This window comes from Anser cygnoides, chromosome 5 (genome assembly GCF_040182565.1).
Source record: "Anser cygnoides isolate HZ-2024a breed goose chromosome 5, Taihu_goose_T2T_genome, whole genome shotgun sequence".
In the NCBI taxonomy this organism is placed as follows: Eukaryota; Metazoa; Chordata; class Aves; order Anseriformes; family Anatidae; genus Anser; species Anser cygnoides.
This window is the reverse complement of record NC_089877.1, coordinates 24,984,940-25,004,101: the sequence shown is the minus strand read 5'-3', so window position 1 is coordinate 25,004,101 and position 19,162 is coordinate 24,984,940. Positions and strand designations below refer to the sequence as shown.

Genomic DNA, 19,162 nt, shown 5'->3' with positions numbered 1-19,162 from the left:
ATTCTGAGTTAGCAGCAGTTTAGTTTTAGTAATTCCTTAGGAGACAGATAAAGCAAAATCTCCATTTAGAAACGATGGTGGCACTGAAGGGCTTTTACCCTTTTCAACACTTGCTTTGTTTCTGTCACTACATCTATGTTGATACAAGATTGTAAGAGACTCAAAATTTGAAGTAATGAAACTTACTGCAATTTAGAGACACGTATTTCAAATTGTGCTTAAAAATGTTTGTATTTAAAATGGTGGCTTACCCTTAAAAGCAGATTCGTTATTACTGTGCTTTTTTAGTTTTGTTGCAAAATCGCAACATTGCAACCATTGTTTTTTATTAACAGTTGAGACAGACGGCAGACAATTCACTTTTGAATTTAGGTTTTAAGTAATATTTGGCTGCAATTTTTTGAGTTAGTCCAAAGAAACCATTTGGCCAGATTGTGTTCTCAGTCTATAGTAAAAACTGGGCACAGTTGTTGATCCTAGTTTGCAATTGTGGAGAGTAAAATAAAAGTATTTTATATGAGACATGGTACTGTTACCTCTTTTGTAACTGGACTTTTGTATTAGATATAGGATATATCGGTCAAAATCAGGGTTTGCACAAGCAAAGAACTAAATAGTGTCTCACAAAACAATTGAGGAAGTGCATGATTTGATTTTGGAATTAGGGATGATTATTGGAGCCAGTAATCATCATAACCCTCACGTGTCTAGTTTATTAATCTTCCTTTTTAAGGAGAGTTTGATAGTGACTCTATGTAGTGCTGTCTGCAGGACACTTCTCATAAAACACAGTATGTAAGCTGGTATAAATGTACTTGCAAAAGCATACTTCTATTAGAAGCTACACTTTGTGAGGCGAAGAACAGGATAGTCACAGTGATGTTTTAAATAGGGAGCACCAAAGTGTGAAGTTCCAGAATGCTGAATATGGAATATTTGTTCATGAGGATATATTTAAGATGTTGGTGGAAGTTAGGCCCTGGAATGTGCCCAGAAAAGGGCTACGAAACTGGTGAAGGGCCTGGAACACAAGTCCTGTGAGGAGCGGCTGAGTTAACTGGGGTTGTTTAGTCTGGAGAAGAGGAGGCTCAAGGGAGACCTTATTGCTCTCTACAGCTACCTGAAAGGAACGTGTAGGGAGCTGGGGGTTGGCCTCTTCTCACAGGTACCTTAGTGATAGCACTAGAGGGAATGGCCTCAAGTTGCGTGGTGGGGGTGGGTGTTAGGTTGGAAATAGGAGACATTTCTTCTCAGAAAGAGTAGTCAGGCATTGGAACAGGTTGCCCAGGGAGGTGGTGGTGTCACCGTCCCTGGGGGTGTTTAAGGAAGGGTTGGACCTGGTGCTTAGGGACATGGTTTAGTGGGTGACATTGGTGGTAGGGTGATGGTTGGGTCAGATGATCTTGAAGGTCTTTTCCAACCTTAATGATTCTATGATTCTTCAGTAGTTAAGGAAAAAAGCCAAACTTTGTGGATGCAGATCACAGGCAGAGTTGGAGAAAGAGCATTGAATTACAGAGAAATCAGTTATTTTAGAATTAGAAGAATGTTGAAGTGGGAGAAATTTGATAATTGAGGGGCTTACCAAGACCTCTAGAATAGATTTTAAAAAGAATTGAGTAAAAAGAAAGCATAGTAAGAAAACTCAGTTGAAGGGCAAGAAATGACTGAAGAAATTAACATCAGTTCTCAGCTTCTATCCTAAAATACTTACCTGGATAAAGCCCCTCACAAAGTATTAAGAGTTGACAGAATCCATGAAAAGAACCTAAAATGAGAAAGTCATCAACAATTTTAAGTGTTACTAGGGAGAGATACTGTGTAGTTTCTTGTTAGGAGATTGTGAAATATAATATTGCAACATACATATACTTTGATGGTAAAGTCCATTGATGCACTTTGTAAGAATATACTTGCAAGACTGGCACATGAGAAAATATAAGAGCTCTTAAAAACACTTTTTATGTCTCTGACTTTCTAACAGGAAGTGGATTTGATCAGAAGCCAGGTGCAACAGCTCATTTCCTTACCAATGTGGATGGCTCTACAACCTGTAAGCATAACACTGTAAATTGGCAGTGATCTTCTAGGCAGTGTGGGAGTCCTGGGGTGTGAATTGTGTAGTGACAGTTACTTGTCTAATGTATGAAGCTACCTACGTTGCTGTGGAATTATATTTTTGGTAAAACTCCCTTTCCCGTTTGCTATAAATTTCCTTGTAATTGTATTGTTCATTTGTAATTGTTTTTTTTCATAAAACAAAGCTTTGATGCTTATAGCATTTCTGAGCTATAATTTGTAGACAAGGCCATGAGAACACTGGGACTGGGAAATATGCCTGCTGTGTGGGAACAGAAAACACAGGAATAGGAAAGGGAGGAATAATACCAAAAAAGACAACTGAGAATGATAAATGCGGTGGGACTGGATTAACTAGTTGCACTGTGCGGATATGTATCAGTGATTTCTATGGATATTTCTCAGAATTAGTACTTGGAATTATTGAGTCTCTCAATACTTACTTCCCTTGCAAAAACGGGGGAGTTCTTAATTCTTGGTGAATTAATACCATTTTACCTTTTCAGAAACGACTGGAACAAGAGCTGAAAAAGACACCAAAACTAAGAAAATTCTGGAATCTCATTAAGAAAAATGATGAGAAAATGAATGAAGAGGCAAGAATGCAGTATGTTACAGAAATCTTTTTTTTCTTGTTAAAGCCGAAACCCTTAATGAACTCATCATAATTCAGCTAAGTGAAGTTACTGTAATAATAAAATGTATAGTATAAAAACAAATAAACTGAAGCCTCTAAAGATTTCAAATAAGGATTGATCATGTGTGGTCTCCTGGAAACTTTTGTTTTCCAGTAGTCTTTATACAAAATAATATTTTAACTTAACATTTTATTTGATCAGTGAATTTATGATTCCAAATTTTAGAGCTATAAGGTGAGAACTGTATGAGAATATTCATATAGTTACTCATGTATTTTTCATGACCTTCAGCAAGGATTTAGCTCTTACTTGAACAGCTGTTAAAGTGTGTGAATAAACTTACGTGTATCTTAACAAAGATAAGTGTTCCAATACTTTTTGTGTTACAATGTGGTAAAGCATAGGTGGTAGCCTACTTCTCTTTTACACAGTAGAAGCATGGCTTGTTAATCAATTTTGTGCTGGAAGTTAAAAATACAGATTCTGCTAATCTGTCTGCCCAAATGAAAGGAGAAAAGTTATCATCTAAACAGTTTAGGTATGGCTTCAAGCAAACTTACCATTATTCAAATATTAAAGCAGCTAATTTTGTATTAATGAAAGATAAGACGTACTTCTAGTCTGCTTTTCAGAAGTGTTAATACTTTTGTCGTACGTCTGATTTTAGAGCATATCGGGAGAGAAGATTTCTTTCACAGCTCATTCAGAAATTTATTTCTGTGCTGAAATCGATACCTGTCACAGGTAACTGTGGTTCTTTTGTTATTTTGTAATCTGATAATCAGCCTTAAATATTTCTCTTGTTGAAAAGCAACTACTCCTTAGGATACCAACCTGATGTTGGAGACCTTATTTATATAGGGTTTCAGTGAAAGACTGTCTGCGTCAGTTTCATGTCAAAATTAGTATTCAAATTTTCATATGCTTTAAAGATGAAATAGCAGAAAGCTACCTTAAACCTCCTCTACTTCTTTTCAGTATGGACTTAAAAAATATATTTTGGGAAAGTGATATTCTTCATTGCGTGCTTATACCCTTACAGCATTAAAGCATTTAAGTGCATACTTAGATGTCCTGTTAAACAGATGTTATAAATGCATATCATAAGACGATATCCTGTCACTACTGTTGATCTGTGGTGAGAACAAAAAGCTAAGTGAAGTGAAATTCTGTAAGATTTGACTGCTCTTGATTTATAAATCGTTGTGACAAGCAAAATTACATGCTTGCCTGATTTAGAAAGGAAAAATGTTTCTACAGGAAGGCATTAGCCTTTTGACAAAAAAAAAAAAAAAGCTTATTGTACTCCAAGCACAACACTATTTGGGTGAAATCACTTCTCAAAGTTCTGCTTTTGCTTTTGAGAGCTGAAGTTTGCTGTAAGTTTTCGTGAGCTGTAAGGGAATTTCTGTGTATTAGGACTTCCTCAAAAATGATACCTAACCCCTCCATCTTCCCAGTTGTGCGAAGATCAGTCTTACAAAGACATTAACAGTTACGCTGAGGGCTTTAGGAAATAGGTGTTCATTAAAGCAGATTTGGTTTTGTGTTTTGACTTGATCTTAAAAGCTCTTCAGCAGTCCACCTAAAGACTATACATGCTGCTTTTGACATTGTGCAATGTAGCCATTGATGCTTTATTTGGTGAAGTTTCAATGTAAAATGGGTAAGATACTGGTAAAAGTACCACTTTCTAGATCATTTTTTGTTCCTTTTTAGATCTAAGATGGCTCATCTGACTCTGCTTCGTTTGAAGAAAATCTTAACACCAATCTCACTTTCACACTAATTTATTAAGCCCTTCATTTAAGTGTTTTCACAAGATCACAAAATAGTTGAGTTTGGATGTTTAATAAATTCCCTTCTAAAAGTCTGGTTTCATTATTTTTTTATATCCAAAAATCTTCTAGTTTGTAGTGAAGGAAAGGATTGTTTCTGAAAAAGAGAAGAACGTACTAGTTAGTTTTCTAATCTCGTTAGAAGGTGATACTGTATTAATATTGTGTATTAGCAACATTTAATATATTTTTAAAAAATAGTTCAAATATAAGCATATTGTGTTGTGTGTCAATTACAAAGATTTTTATTTCTATCTAGGTCCTATTTCTATGGACAAAGTTCATTATTGTGAGCGATTCATTGAACTCATGATAGATCTTGAGGTAAGTTAAGTTGTTTCAGCCTGTTTCCAGGTATACTTTCCTAGCTTTTATATGCATAAAATTGTCACTTTAGCCTTATTCCAATTAACGGGCAGTTATATCACAGCTGTGCATATTATGGTTGCTTAATAGCGGTTTTGCATCTGTAACTAGGAGGTTGTAACAGTGGAGCTACATTGAGAACTGACAATGTTTATAAATCAAATAAACTATTAGAGAAATCTAGGATCCTAAATTGTTCTCTGAAGACTGTTAATGGGAATACTAGTAATAATTCCAGCAATTGAGGAAAATGTGTGAGACTTTAATCCATTAGGATTAATCTGGGAGTGTGCCTCCCACAGCATGATAGGCTATTTAAAATATCTTCTGTGTTGCATATTATAATACCAGAAGGCATCTGTAGTTCTGAAATACAAGTTATTTTTATTTGACTAGAACTCATTATTTACAGGAAACAGTTTTGGTGATTTAGTTTTGTTACAGAATAATATGAGGAGGCCAAGTGAGGTTTTGTATCTGCAGGTACTGAGAAAATGGGACAACTTTAAGCTTCATGGTACCAGAATTAAAAGTAAAACATTAAATGACACCACTTCATACAAGTAACAATTTATTTAAAATAATTTAAGCTTTAGAAGACATTTTGGAATAAGACAGAATTTGCTGAAGCAGCAGTGACTGAAACGAGTGTAGAATGCACACATTTAAAACAATATTGCAGCAGTTTGATGTATCATGTAATACACAATGATTATACAGACACTTAGTAGTAGAACAATTGCTGTAATTAATTTAGTTTTATTGTTAGTAGGAGCAATCTGCCTTGTGATGAGCTTGTGCCATGCTACCAGACCTATAAATGTCAGTGTTCATAGCAGCCTACCCACATAAAAACCAGTGTCTTTGCACAGGTAAATGCTCCTTTAATATGAAGACCTCTGTTAGGGTATTAGATATGAAAATAACTGTGCAGCAATCTACCTTGATCTGCTTTATTGAAGTGGAGATTTCAGAAACTAAGATTTCTTAAATTTTGAAGAACTGCTTGTATTAATGTGAGATTGTTTGCCACAGGCTTTGCTTCCTACACGACGCTGGTTTAACACAGTGTTGGATGACTCCCATCTTGTTGTTCACTGTTACCTATCTAGTCTTGCCAAGAGAGAGAAGGAAGGTCATCTCTTCTGCCAGGTGAAATAGGAAGTTGTTGAAAATAACTTCTTTCATTCTGATGCGACTCTGAATATTGCAATTGCTGTATTTTATGTTTGATTGTTAACATAGGTTTTTATGAATATTTCTGATGGATGCAAATTATATGTTTATTTAAATCCTTCAGATAGTAGTCCTTTCTCATCTGTATCTGTGTGCATCTGTTTTTACGTTTCTGGCTGTTTTTCAGCAGTTTTGAAAAGTACAATCCAGAAAGCAGTCGAACTAACGGCTTGCTTTACCCCATGTATAACAGAAGTCATGTCACCAGTGCATTCTCTCCTTCATTTTGACCTCTGACAATTCTACAGTGCGGCTGTTATTCACTACTGTCCTTGAGTTTACTCAGTCATAGACAGTATATTGCTAAGGATCTGAAGATCTCTTCCTTTCTGCTTCTCAGCTGCTTTTCTTGAGGCTTACTGTCCCCTGTCTCTGGCATGTGTTCAGTTTCTCTGAGGGTCATTGTTGATGAAACAGAAAGCCAGCAACACATCTGATAGACAATATGTAATTTGGAAGAAGAAAATCATTGCAAATTAGGATGAATTCCAGGGCTGGCATCAGAGATGGCAGGAGTGAAGCAAGACCTCTCCCTTTTGATACCAGCAAGCCAGAAGTTGAATTCAGTGTCTCAGTGAACCTCTGGCTAGGTCAATGTAGCATGCTTAGTTTCTAATACTGATTTGTAGAAGAAACAACTTTGGCTGTGGTCTGTGCTGTAGTTTCTATGGCTTGATGAGATACCTACCAGAATTATTTTGTGCATCAGCCAAATTTAGATACCAGATTTAGATGGTCTGTTTCTTTAAGTACTCTGATAAACTCTTGCTTGTGCATGGTGCCCAGATTTGTTGTGTTAAATGATGTTTTCTTTGTTTGTGATAGAGTATCTCTTATTGTTAATCCACTAACTTGTATGCACGATGTCTCAGCTTTTAGATATGCTTAAATTCTACACTGGCTTTGAAATCAATGATCAGACTGGAAATGCTTTGACAGAGAATGAGATGACGACAATTCACTATGATAGAATTACTTCTTTACAGGTAAAGTGTTTAGGGGCGTGAATGGAGGTACTTTTGCTGTTATAACTCTTCTATGTACAAATTAGGCTATTTCCCAAAGCAAACCCCTTAATTTTCATGTTGAGTTTCAGGAATAGTTATAATTTGACTTTCTCTGCTATATGGAAGACTTCAGTTGATGTATGTGACTAAGACTAAATAAAACGCTCTAGCAAAACACCACCACTTTTGATGTTTTTAAGTTAAGGTGAACTGCTCCCATTAAATCTGTTCAGAAGTGAACATTCAGTGCAGTAGGAACCTGATTTATGGTTATGCAGTAGGTGGTACCATTTCTTCAAGTTCAGTCCACACATGATAGCAATAGTGGTTCCTTCTACATAAGAGATAGAAAATAAAGATTCACGTTACCTGTACTCATATAAGGAAAGTTACATTTATCAGAGTTTTTCACATCACTTTTGACAACAAAATTTAAGGAAGCATGGTTAAAATAAATTTGTTCCTTGTTTTTCTTAGTTGTCAGCAAGGCTACGTGTCTGTCCCTTTATGTTTTTATTTTAATGACAGAACAAATGCTGATAGGCGGTGTATCAGACAGTATATCAGAAGTCCAGGAGTAATAAATAGGTGGTGCTCAGAAAAATGGAGATTTCACCTGTTTTTTTATTTCTAGTCTGAAATTATCCACAGGGTACTCTGTGTTATGAATCAGAAGAAACAATTGTTTTGTGCAAATATTTAGATTGTTGTTTAATTGCTTCATTAATGTGCTTACATTCAGTTTTTGGGGGTTGGATTTTTTTGTAGAGAACAGCATTTGCACATTTCCCAGAGTTATATGACTTCGCACTCTCAAATGTAGCTGCAGTAGATACTCGTGATTCACTGGTGAAGTTATTCGGACCCCTCAGGTAACGTATCATAATGAAATTTGACATAAAACTGATGTTTTTTCTTCTCAGATTTTTAATTTAACAAATTTCTATATTCCTGTATGACTCCTCATGTTAGTAAGACCAATTCATATTTCTTCATTTTTTGGAGTCTTTACATGTGTTGAAATAGGGAGAAATAGAGAGCTTGGGTCCACTAGTAGAAATTAGTAGTGAACTCTCAGAATTCCACTGTAAGAAAAATAACCTTTTCATTTTTTCTATATGTGGAAAAAGTATTAATTTCCTGGAAAATAGCTAGCTGCTTTTTTAAAAAATTAAAGGTAACTTACTATAAGGTAATTACTGCTACATTTATTTTAATTTAGCTTTTTTTACTCTGATGAAATTTCATAGTTGTACTTTAAAAAAAAAAAAGATACCCATAACCTGTTTTTCACAGGTTTCAGTATTTGTGACTAAAGCTTCTTCATCTTCTACTATGCAGCTCAAACACACTCCACCAGGTGGCATCATACCTCTGCTTACTGCCTCCTCTTCCTGAAGGGAATGACACTAGCTATGAGAAGGATTTTCTGCTAGAGCTGCTGGTAAAACTATCATTCATATAATTTAGCAACTACACTGTAGTAAAGTAGCTATTTAGCACCTTTTGTTAAACCGCCTGTGAACCACAGCAGTGTTATAACAGTAAATTAGATACTAAGATGGGGTTTAAAACCATATAAATTAAATATTTGGAAATGTTAATGTATAAAAGTAGTTTTCCTAAGAAATTAGTATATGTATATTTGGCATAATTGTAAAGGTCAATAAGCAGAGCCCAGCAACAGTTTTGGGTTCTTCCAGAAAAGTTATTTATATAGTCACCGTTTTTCTCTTTTAAAAACAAAAAATGCTAAAGTAAATCTAGCTGCTCAGTATCTGTTTGGTTTCCCAAACCTATTTGTAATACCATTTCATGCACATGATTTTTATTTTTGAATATTCAGTGTATTAACAGTTACTGTAGGTGTCTAATATTGATATTAGTATCAATATTAGAAAGGCATATTTGTTTTCAATATCTTTCATAACTTTTTTTGTGGTTGTTGTTTCCTTCAAAAAATGTTTATATGATTTTCTGAGTATTAGGTGGTAGGAATATGATGTATACTGATACTATGAAGAGATATTTGTTTAGCTGACAGTGTAGTAATATTGAATCGATTTTTTTTTCTCCCTGAGGGCATTAAGACTAGCTATTGCTGGATGAGCAGTGCTACAGTTAGCTGTTGAACATGTGAACATGGGATTAATGCTAAATATATATATATATATTTTTTAAATTCATTTAAAGTGGATTCTCTGCTAAGTATTCACTGAATATTTTCAGTTCTGTTGTGCCATTTTTCATCAGATGACTGTTTGATTCCAGAGCCGTGATTGATAGTTGGAGTATGTTTTTTTCATCTTTCAATGAAATTGTATGGATTTAGTTATATTTAATCGGAAAAAAAAAAAAAACAGAGGAAATGGCTAGTGACCACCAGCGTTCTTGTGGATTAATACTAGTGTTTCAAAGATAGCTTTATTGTTCTGTTTTTGACTTTTAAATGTTCTAAATGCATCCTTTAGGTTTCCCGTCATGAGAGACGAATATCTCAAATTCAGCAACTCAACCAGATGCCTCTGTATCCCACAGAGAAGATTATTTGGGATGAAAATATTGTCCCAACTGAATATTATTCCGGAGAAGGTATGATAAGTGTTCTGTAAAGGCGGAACAGGGCAGTAAATGCTCTAAAAAGCAGTTCTGATATCTGTGCTTATCCTGTCTTCAGAATTTAGGCAGCAATTGGCACATTTCAGTATCTTAGCGAAGGGTCAGCTTTCAGATTTTTGAGTTGTGACTCAAGAACTCTGACATGAAATTAGTTAGTGAATAAATAGTATATTTAAAAAAAATCCAAGAGTTTGTGTTCACGTAAAGCCAATTCTCTACCTGTAATCTGGGCGACAAATACACTATACCACCAGATAGTTACAGTGAGGTGAAACAGGTTGTAAATATGCAGCAGAAAATCAGTTGTCTGCAGAAGTGTACATATAGTCAGTGAAAGATAGTTGTATGCATTCTAAATTCAAAACCCAGTGGTCTTGCTCAATGTGCTCATGAACAAGGAAGCAAACTGCAGGTGTTGCAAGGAAGGAATTACATAATTTTAAACATGACACATGTATTTTTGTATAGTTCTTTTAAAAGACTTGTGTTTTTTAAAATCTTATGCTGAAAATATTAAAGCGAATTGTGAGAATTTTCATGAGAATTGTAAAAATTGGAATCTGGAACATGAAAGTTTCAAATTACTCTATATGTCCTCAAAGACTAGTGCAAAGTATATTTCTGGTGGTCTTTTTGCGTGGATATAAGACTTAATAAATTTTATTAAGCAGACAAAGTTTAGAGGGGTGATTTCTCCACGAAGCACCAATGATGATTAGAAAGATAGACATTTGAATCTTAACCACTTTAGGTAACGTAGGTTTATGGACAACAAAGGATCTTTTGCATACATATATGATACAAATACCATTTGTATATCTGCCCGAGAAGAGATGTTTCTTTTCTGTGGTCTTTAAAGCAGCAAAATTCTTTTTGTCTAAAACTCAGAGAAGACTAATTTAGCCTGAGAAAAAGAGGATTGTTGTTCTCTTTTGTTTAAAATGAATAAATAAAATGGGAGAGAAGAGTATGTGTCTGATAAATGCTGTGCAGCCATAAGAGGAGTTGCTTCAGGCCCTGCCCTTTGTGCATATAACTAGCTTTACAGGACAGGGCTTGTTACTTGGTGTTGGGAAATGTGTTAAAGTATTTTATCACCATGTGGCTTTCCAGAATAGAAATTGTGTTCTGTCGCCTTTCTTTACTGCCAGTGTATCTCAGCGCATGTGAAAGCCAGTGTGTAGTACTGGTTTCAAGGATAATATTGCATGTTACAAATGCCTGATGCTTTCACAGGTGTTAAGCACAGGTGTCAAACTGGAAGAGTAGTCCAGTAATGATAAATAAGTAACATTTAACAATATTTATTATGGCAGATTCACATCTAAGACTACCTTAAGGGTATGCAAGTAGTTATGTGGACTCGTCTAGGAGTTTTGATACTCTTTGAGTTAAACCTAATTTTCCTGTGTCTTCATTCTCATTGAAAAACCTATAATCAGTAACAAACTTTTGAGAAAAGTTGTTTATTAAAAATGGATTTCTTGGCTTAAAATTTTTGTCTACGTTAATGATTTTTGTGGTTTGTAATAAACATAAAGGATTGGAGTCAGAGAATTGCTGGATAATGCATTGTTCACTAGTAAATGAGCCTTTAAAATTCTTTTTAATGCTGGTTTTGTTTTTGAATTGCAAAGTACAATTACTTTACCCTACGTTTGGTTTTTTTTTTGCTTGTTTGTTTTGGTTTTTATAAAGTCATTTTCATGGGAGTCTGAAAACTGCAAAAGATTCAGTCCTTTAATAGTCCCCTCTATTACTGCCAGAAGGATGAAAATTCCTTTAATCGTGTGCAGGTTCATCTAGAGAAAACCCGAAAATCTGGGGGAGGGAAGGAGAAAAATGTATACTTTTTTAGTGAAGTATATTCTTAAAAAGAGAAGTTCTTAGAATCTCCTAGGATAACTCCAGCAGTTATAGTGCATTATAATATGTTTATGAATATGTAGAACCAATATATTAATTCATGTTCTTTTTCTTTGCCCATCAAATACCTCTTCCCTACCATCTCTATCCACCTTAGGCTGTCTTGCACTTCCCAAACTGAATCTACAGTTTTTGACTCTTCATGATTACCTGCTAAGGAACTTCAATCTCTTCCGCTTAGAGTCCACCTACGAGATCAGACAGGATATTGAAGACAGTGTCAGTAGGATGAAACCATGGTAATATTTATCAACTGATGCAAAATATTTATAAAGTGGTGCAGCTCAACTTCAGTTGTAATCAAAGTGCCTTTGAGAATGAATAACTGATATTGTGTGCGTACTAAATACATATGTTTTGTATTAACTTCTTCCACAAGATGTTGCCATCCTGTGAGATGATGTTGCAAGAGTGCATGAATACGTATACCTGATGTGTTAAGAACATATGTTGGATGTTAACAACCAACCCTTGTTGTGTTAACAATATAACATAAAAGTACTGAACTGAGCATTTCTGACTTCATGAAATATGGAAACTCTACCATCGGTTCTTCTTGTGTATTAAATGTGTTACTGAGTATTCTTGAATCTACCATCTGCCACACTTTGATCCTCTTTATATTTCAAAGGGTCATTTGTTATGGCCTCTCTTATGCTCACTATTTGCTGTTTGTTATCTTCCCTTTTTCTTATTCTCTCTCTGACTTTGATTTTCTTTTTTTTTTTTTTTTAATAATGCCAGCATAAGTTGCCTTTGCTTCTTGAAATGTAAAAATAAATCTGTTCATGGTATATTTCAATTCTAAAATGCAGGATTATGTTAATCTAGTTCAGTAGCATGTAAAATTAAGACTTCTACTTTCTTAGAGTTGACTGTTTCACAGTTTAGAAACTCAATCTGTTATCAGATAATGACTAACAAAACTATTTGGTCTTTTTTTTTCCTTTTTTTTAAGGCTATCAGAATATGGAGGCGTGGTTTTTGGTGGATGGGCTAGGATGGCACAACCCATTGTCTCTTTCACAGTGGTGGAGGTTGCAAAGCCCAATATTGGTGAAAATTGGCCTATGCGAGTCCGAGCAGATGTCACAATTAATTTGAATGTCCGAGATAGCATCAAAGATGAATGGGAAGGTACGGTGTGGTTCTTTGAAATAAGATGCTTAAAAGAAATGCTTATCAAAATATCCTTTGCCTAAATTTTAATTGTAAAAAGGGTTCTGTGTCTGAGGTAGACTTGTCCATCTTAATACACTATATAAAAGTATGTTATTCAAATTCCAAGCCCAAGAAATTGGGATTTTCCTGAAACAAAGATTAAGATAGATCCAAATTTGTCAGTAAAATTGAAATGTAATTTCTTACCCTGCTTCTGCTTCAACAGAATTGTATATGCTTTTAAGCACTTCAGTGTTAGGTTCTGTAGGTAAATGACTCAGACAAATTTTTTTGTCCCCTTATTAAACTAGCTAATAGGATTAACACCAAGGAATTTTATGTTTATGTATTTCTAAAAGCCAATATTTGCCTCTAGTGTAATTTTGTTTTTCCAATGTTTTCTCTTCCAGTTATTTTTAATATGCCTTTCTTTTTAATTTATGATTATTTAATTGATCATGGTAAAACTCTGGCATTCAGCAACATACCGTGTCCTGAATATTGTTAGATTGCAGGAATATTCCAGCAGCTAATATCCTTCTTGTGGCTCTATTTTACCAATGTAGGTAGATCCTTCCTCCCCTGCTTTTGAACACTAGAGCAGTTTCTGAGAGATCAAAAGCAGTAATGCTTTAAGCTAGGTAGTATTTAAAACAAATATTGAAAACTATTGCTGAATCAAGACTGAGGTGAAGAATTGATGACTAATTGTCTGGCATAACAAGGTCTTGATGAAACTACATAAAGTTGGAAAACAACATCCGGTGAATAAGGAGAAAGTACTTGCCTCAGATAAAGAAGGTCTATAAAATGAAGTTCTGCAGTGATCTTTATGCTGTTAAAAGTTTCTGTTAATTTTGTAGTGGAATACAGTGTGTGTTTACTAAATTTTATCTCTCAGATACGTGAGAATTGGTAGGTATACTGGAAGAAAGGATTAGTGTTCAAAATCACAACAGTGAAGTGGAGAAAAGACCTTTTAAAAGTAAGGTGTAATTCAACAGAGATGAATAGAAGACATTAAATTAAACAAGAACAATTTACTGCACAAATGCATGTTTGGAGAATAACTTGTTAGGCAGTAGCTGTGCAGGAGGGAAAAAGTCAGAGTTCATCATAGTTCAAAAGCAAATGTGACTCCACAACAATATGCTACTCCTGAGGGAAAAACACTCTACCAAATCATATTGGGCTCTATAAACTGTAATTTAGCATGGAAAACAAATAACTTAGTTAAATGACGTTATACCCTACTAAGAAGATAACTGAAGTAACTTTGGAATTTTATGCTCATTCTAGGCACCACACTCAAATTGTTGTTAAAAAAAATAAAATTGAGAGTAATCCAGAAGAAAGCAACAAGAATAAGAGATTAATGGTGCATTACTTTTGAGATAAGATTATTTGGAGCAGAATAATCTCAAAATATGAAATGTGTTGTCATGAAAAAAGCAGTCAGTTTCTTCTCCTTGTGTCTGAAGTCCTAGCAGATTTTAGTGTGTAAGAGTAGTGGAAAAGACAATTTCCTATGGTGCATTATCCTCTGAGTTAAAGGGATAATTTGAAACAGAATACATTATGATCTAGGTGGATTTTTGTGGTTTTTTTTTTTTTAAAGTATATATATTTGAAGAATGGAAAAGGAAAATGGCATTCAATCAATTCACTTAATATTCCTTTTTGGACTCAGGTCTACGTAAACACGATGTCTGTTTTTTGGTTACGGTACGTCCCACACAACCTTATGGCACTAAGTTTGACCGACGGCGACCTTTTGTTGAGCAAACTGGCCTCGTGTATGTCAGAGGCTGTGAAATCCAAGGCATGCTGGATGAGAAAGGCCGTGTTATTGAAGAAGGTATAATGCACCAAAACTTGTTTGAAATATATGTCTGTCTTTTGTTGGTTTTTAATTATTAACTTGCTTCTCTTGTAAATAACACTGACTGAATTATTATTTGAAAGCACTTCCTTGGAGGAAAAAAAAAAAAGTATATTTATATATGCAGTCCCAAGAGAGGTTATTTTCCTCTCGTACAATCTGCTAAAAGTGGATTTAATTAAATACATCTAGTACATTTTTGGTGTAGGAATAAAATAGCTTGTATTCTAAAACTCTACTAGAAATGGCGTAAAAACATGAAACAATGTTTGTAATGCTATGCAGAAAATAATTATGTGAATATGTCTAAAATATGTTTCAGGAGCAATTATGGGTCATTTATTTGGGTGCTAGTCTACTTTTGGCAACATGTCAAATTCTAATTTTACCATTTCATTACGGGCAGGACCTGAACCCAAACCTAGACTTAAAGGGGATTGCAGAACGTACAGAGTATTTCTGGACCCAAACCAGTATCAACAAGACATGACCAATACAATACAAAATGGAGCAGAAGATGTCTATGAGACATTTAATATTATAATGAGAAGAAAACCAAAAGAAAACAACTTCAAGGTAGGGTACTGCTCTTTGAAACTTCAGATGAAGTTTTCCTGACTGAAACTAGTTCATTTTATTTATGTGTAGGTAGCCTTTCCGAATGGAGTTGGATCACTTTAGGATCTCAGAGCCTGTTAGCAGGTGATAATTTCTTCCTACAGCTAAGTGCTGGAGTAACTGAAAATCAGAACAATCTTAATTCATTTGAGCATTAATTAAAAAAATAAAAATAAAAATAAATATTAGTTTATAATTTAATTTCAGTCTTTCAAGAGGTGATGTACAGATTAGTTGTGTTTGGCCTTTTGGGTCAAGGTGTATGCGTGCCAGGGCTATAAGCTTATATTCCCATGTTATAAGCATGCAGAATTTCTAATGCATTTGTGATACAAACAGAATGGACTTCTGAAAGTCCTGGAGAAGATCGCAGAACAGAAGTATGTGCTCTTTAGTAGCTCTTTATTGACAGGACAGTTTAGGAATTTGACGTTGTTGTTTTTGCATATATACACTGTATAGATACTGACTCAATCTAAAAAATAAGTGTCAGTGAAAGATTGATACATGCTAACATCCTAGAATAACTTGGATAGACTTCAATATGTCATACTTTATCAGTTAAAAAGTCACCCTCCAATCTGTTTTTTTCCCTTCTCCAATTTACAGGCTGTTCTGGAGACTATTAGGAATTTGATGAACACAGATTGTGTGGTTCCTGACTGGCTGCATGACATCATTCTTGGATATGGAGACCCAAGTAGTGCACATTATTCAAAAATGCCAAATCAGATTGCATCTCTGGATTTTAATGACACTTTCCTGTCCATTGATCACTTAAAAGCTAGCTTTCCTGGGTATAATATTAAAGTGACTGTTGACAATCCAGATCTGCAAGTACCCCCCTTCAGGTGATCTCAAAATTTCAAGTACTCCTTGTCTGGTACATTCTTGCTGCCTTGTCACATGCAGTTGAGTTCAGTGGTTGAAGGGAGGTGCTCTTTCTTTTAAGAAAAGATGTTCATACGTTAGTATCAAGACTTAATTGTATAATTGAGGTAGCTGTATACTACAGTTAGACTCAGGACCGTCTTTGCTATTCTGTAGAAACATACATCAGAGTGTTACTTGTAGGTCAAGGCTATTGGATTTATGAGAAAAGCAACAGTGTAAAATAGCATCAAGACACATAGTATTCCCTCATTGGTTATGGTATCTACCCACCTCAAGGTCAGCCTAGTGATTTTTAATTACAAAATTTCCTTATATGTCACATTGAAGCAAATCACAGCAATTTCAACATCAGTTAAAGTTTGATATCCCATAATGTTCCCCTTATTTTAAAAATGGTCTCTGAAGTAGGATGCCTACTTTTGTGGCCAGTAAGTGAGATTTACGTATTTTGTTTCACCAGTACTGTTTTCCAGCCCAGAATTTTAGTGGCCAATTTTTAGATTTCAAAATTCTGTTCCTCCTTGTTGGCTTCCTTGTGCTTTTGCAACTGAATTTCACATTGCACGGAGCTTCACAAGCTTTAACAGCTTTTTTGAAACACGGCAGTGTATGTGGAGAAGGTACTAACACTATAGAAATAATATAATAGTTTTAAGGAATCATGAAAAGCTACCGCAGGCAATTTCCCTTGATGAACTGTTGTTAATTTTCAGATCTTAGATCAAAATACAGATTTTCCACTGTATGAAGAGCTATTTATTGTTCTTCCTATTGCTGTATCTTTGCCTTGTAAAGAGACTAAGAGATTACTGATGTTAAAGATGTCTGCATTGTTGTATCAAGACGATTGGTTTGCTGTTGGAGTTCTTCTACCATGAAATGCTTTTAACTATCTCCCTTTCCTCAAGTTTTTATTTCTAAACTCTTTGCTGTCAATGTTCTTCCAGTTGTCTCACAGCGCTGCCCCTGCCTTTTCAAGCTATGTAAAGTACACTTTTAACATACTTTTTGTCAAATATGCTTTCTTAAAGGCTGCTTCATCAACTTATTTTTTTTCCTTTTCAGTGTCCTCATAAACATTTTGCTATCTTCATCTCCTGTTGTTACCCTGTTTTGTGAAAGTTTATCTTTATGGTGACAAAAAAAACTTTCTTCATAAAATTCTAAGACAGTCCAGTGTCATAGCGTATGTGTTGAAACACATTTATATTGTGTTACAGGATAACATTCCCAATACAGGGAGGTAAAGGAAAGAAACGAAAAGAAGATGATGGGAATGAAGAAAAAGCTGAAGAAACTAAAACGTTGATTGTAGAGCCTCATGTCATTCCAAACAGGGGACCATATCCATATAACCAACCGAAACGGTAATAGATGCATGTGAACTTGGTTGAAAATGGTAATATGCATAGCAGTTCAGTTTCAGAACTAAGAATAGCATGTTGTACATTATAAATCAAATGTCACTTTGATTTCATTACCAAAAAAAGATTTGGATATGAGACTATTATGCTTTGTATTTAAACCAAAGTACTCTATTATCCGCTCTCTATTTAAAAATATTCCATTGAAAAACATGGAGAGAGACCATCTTTTAGTATTGTCAGGACTTTGAATATTAGTATTGAAAAGTTAATGTTTCATGCAATTGCCCTTATTTTCTCTACTTTTCTAACTAATGACTTTTTATAACAGTTAAGAACTTAGTAAGGACAGTGGTGAATAAGTATTTTTCTTGTATGAGTATGCAAAATACTTGTTTTTTCTGTAACACAGGAATCTGAAGGGTCTCTTACATGAATGAAATACATTAAAAGCTTCCATTTGTTTTCAATAATTTGTTTTAAAAGCAGTGAGAAATGTAAAATACTGTCTATCATCAGAACACTAAGTTGTATGCACAGTCGCAGGACAAACGTGTGACACTATTCATGAAATAAATGACTTAATGGATCTTTTAGAAGTGAAGACCTGCATGTTAAAGATGGGGGTAGGGGTGAGGGGAACTGGAATGGAGTATAACATCTACTCCTAGCTATGATATCTGCAAAAGTATGGATGTGTTAGGGAAGGAGGAATGCACCTTTAGGAATTCAGCAGTTTTTTGGAAAACTTTTTCTTTACTTTCCCTGGCTACTGGATTTGCTGAACACTTAATCAGTGCAAAGAAGTGCTGATCATGCTTAAACTGTTGTAGTAATTACAGTAACAGGTAGCTAGCTATTCCTACAAAGACTTATAATAAAATTCCTTTACAAATAATTCCTTTACTTATAATAAAATTCCTTTGCAAAATGATAGCATCAGCAATAATTTGCTGCAATTAATTAAGAATCAATCCATACATATACTCAAACTCTCTTTATACAGTGTAAGTATTTTAACTTAGGTCTGCTCCTACTTCAGGTAAGTGCCATAAGTATGTGCTTAAAGTGTGCAAAGCAGGGAGAGCCTTGGTAGAACTCCTCTTGCTTGAAGAATAGCAGGTCTGAAATTGAATTTTTTTGACAGTCCTTTGTCAGATTGCCTTCTTTAAAGGAGAGAGGAAAAAAAAGTTATTACATTTTCTCTATATCCAGGTAATCAAGTAATGTCATTTAACTTTCTACTTCATCATGTCACCCTATTGCTATAGGGTTAAAAAGGAGAATCATTGCTAAATAATTTTGTGACACACTCAACCAATAATAACTGAAAACATCATTTTAGGTGGGATGATTTTGTTTTCACGTGGCCATTGTGATTTACAGTCTTGCTTAGAAATTGCAAAGTTGCCAGGTCTATAAAGAAGATAATTGTAATTTTGGTTTAATTTATATAAACATTTGTAGGCATGTAGTTCTGGAGAAACATAGAGCCAATTAATTTGGTTTAAAAATGTTTAAACAGTTGCTTTTA

General features: G+C 34.6%; 1 protein-coding gene across 4 annotated transcripts in view; it reads left to right on the top strand.

The window, feature by feature from the left end:
• The window catches only part of AQR (aquarius intron-binding spliceosomal factor), a 63,888-nt gene that overhangs the window by 6,713 nt on the left and 38,013 nt on the right, over positions 1–19,162 (top strand). For all 4 annotated transcript variants that reach the window (XM_066997494.1, XM_048058676.2, XM_066997493.1 and 1 more), the window contains exons 7-21: positions 1,985–2,053; positions 2,586–2,686; positions 3,385–3,461; positions 4,815–4,879; positions 5,957–6,073; positions 7,030–7,143; positions 7,933–8,036; positions 8,506–8,608; positions 9,636–9,756; positions 11,807–11,948; positions 12,668–12,846; positions 14,561–14,728; positions 15,159–15,328; positions 15,980–16,221; positions 17,485–17,631. In XM_066997494.1, coding sequence (XP_066853595.1) covers positions 1,985–2,053; positions 2,586–2,686; positions 3,385–3,461; positions 4,815–4,879; positions 5,957–6,073; positions 7,030–7,143; positions 7,933–8,036; positions 8,506–8,608; positions 9,636–9,756; positions 11,807–11,948; positions 12,668–12,846; positions 14,561–14,728; positions 15,159–15,328; positions 15,980–16,221; positions 17,485–17,631 — 1,919 coding nt within the window. The remainder of the gene's footprint in view (positions 1–1,984; positions 2,054–2,585; positions 2,687–3,384; positions 3,462–4,814; positions 4,880–5,956; positions 6,074–7,029; positions 7,144–7,932; positions 8,037–8,505; positions 8,609–9,635; positions 9,757–11,806; positions 11,949–12,667; positions 12,847–14,560; positions 14,729–15,158; positions 15,329–15,979; positions 16,222–17,484; positions 17,632–19,162) is intronic.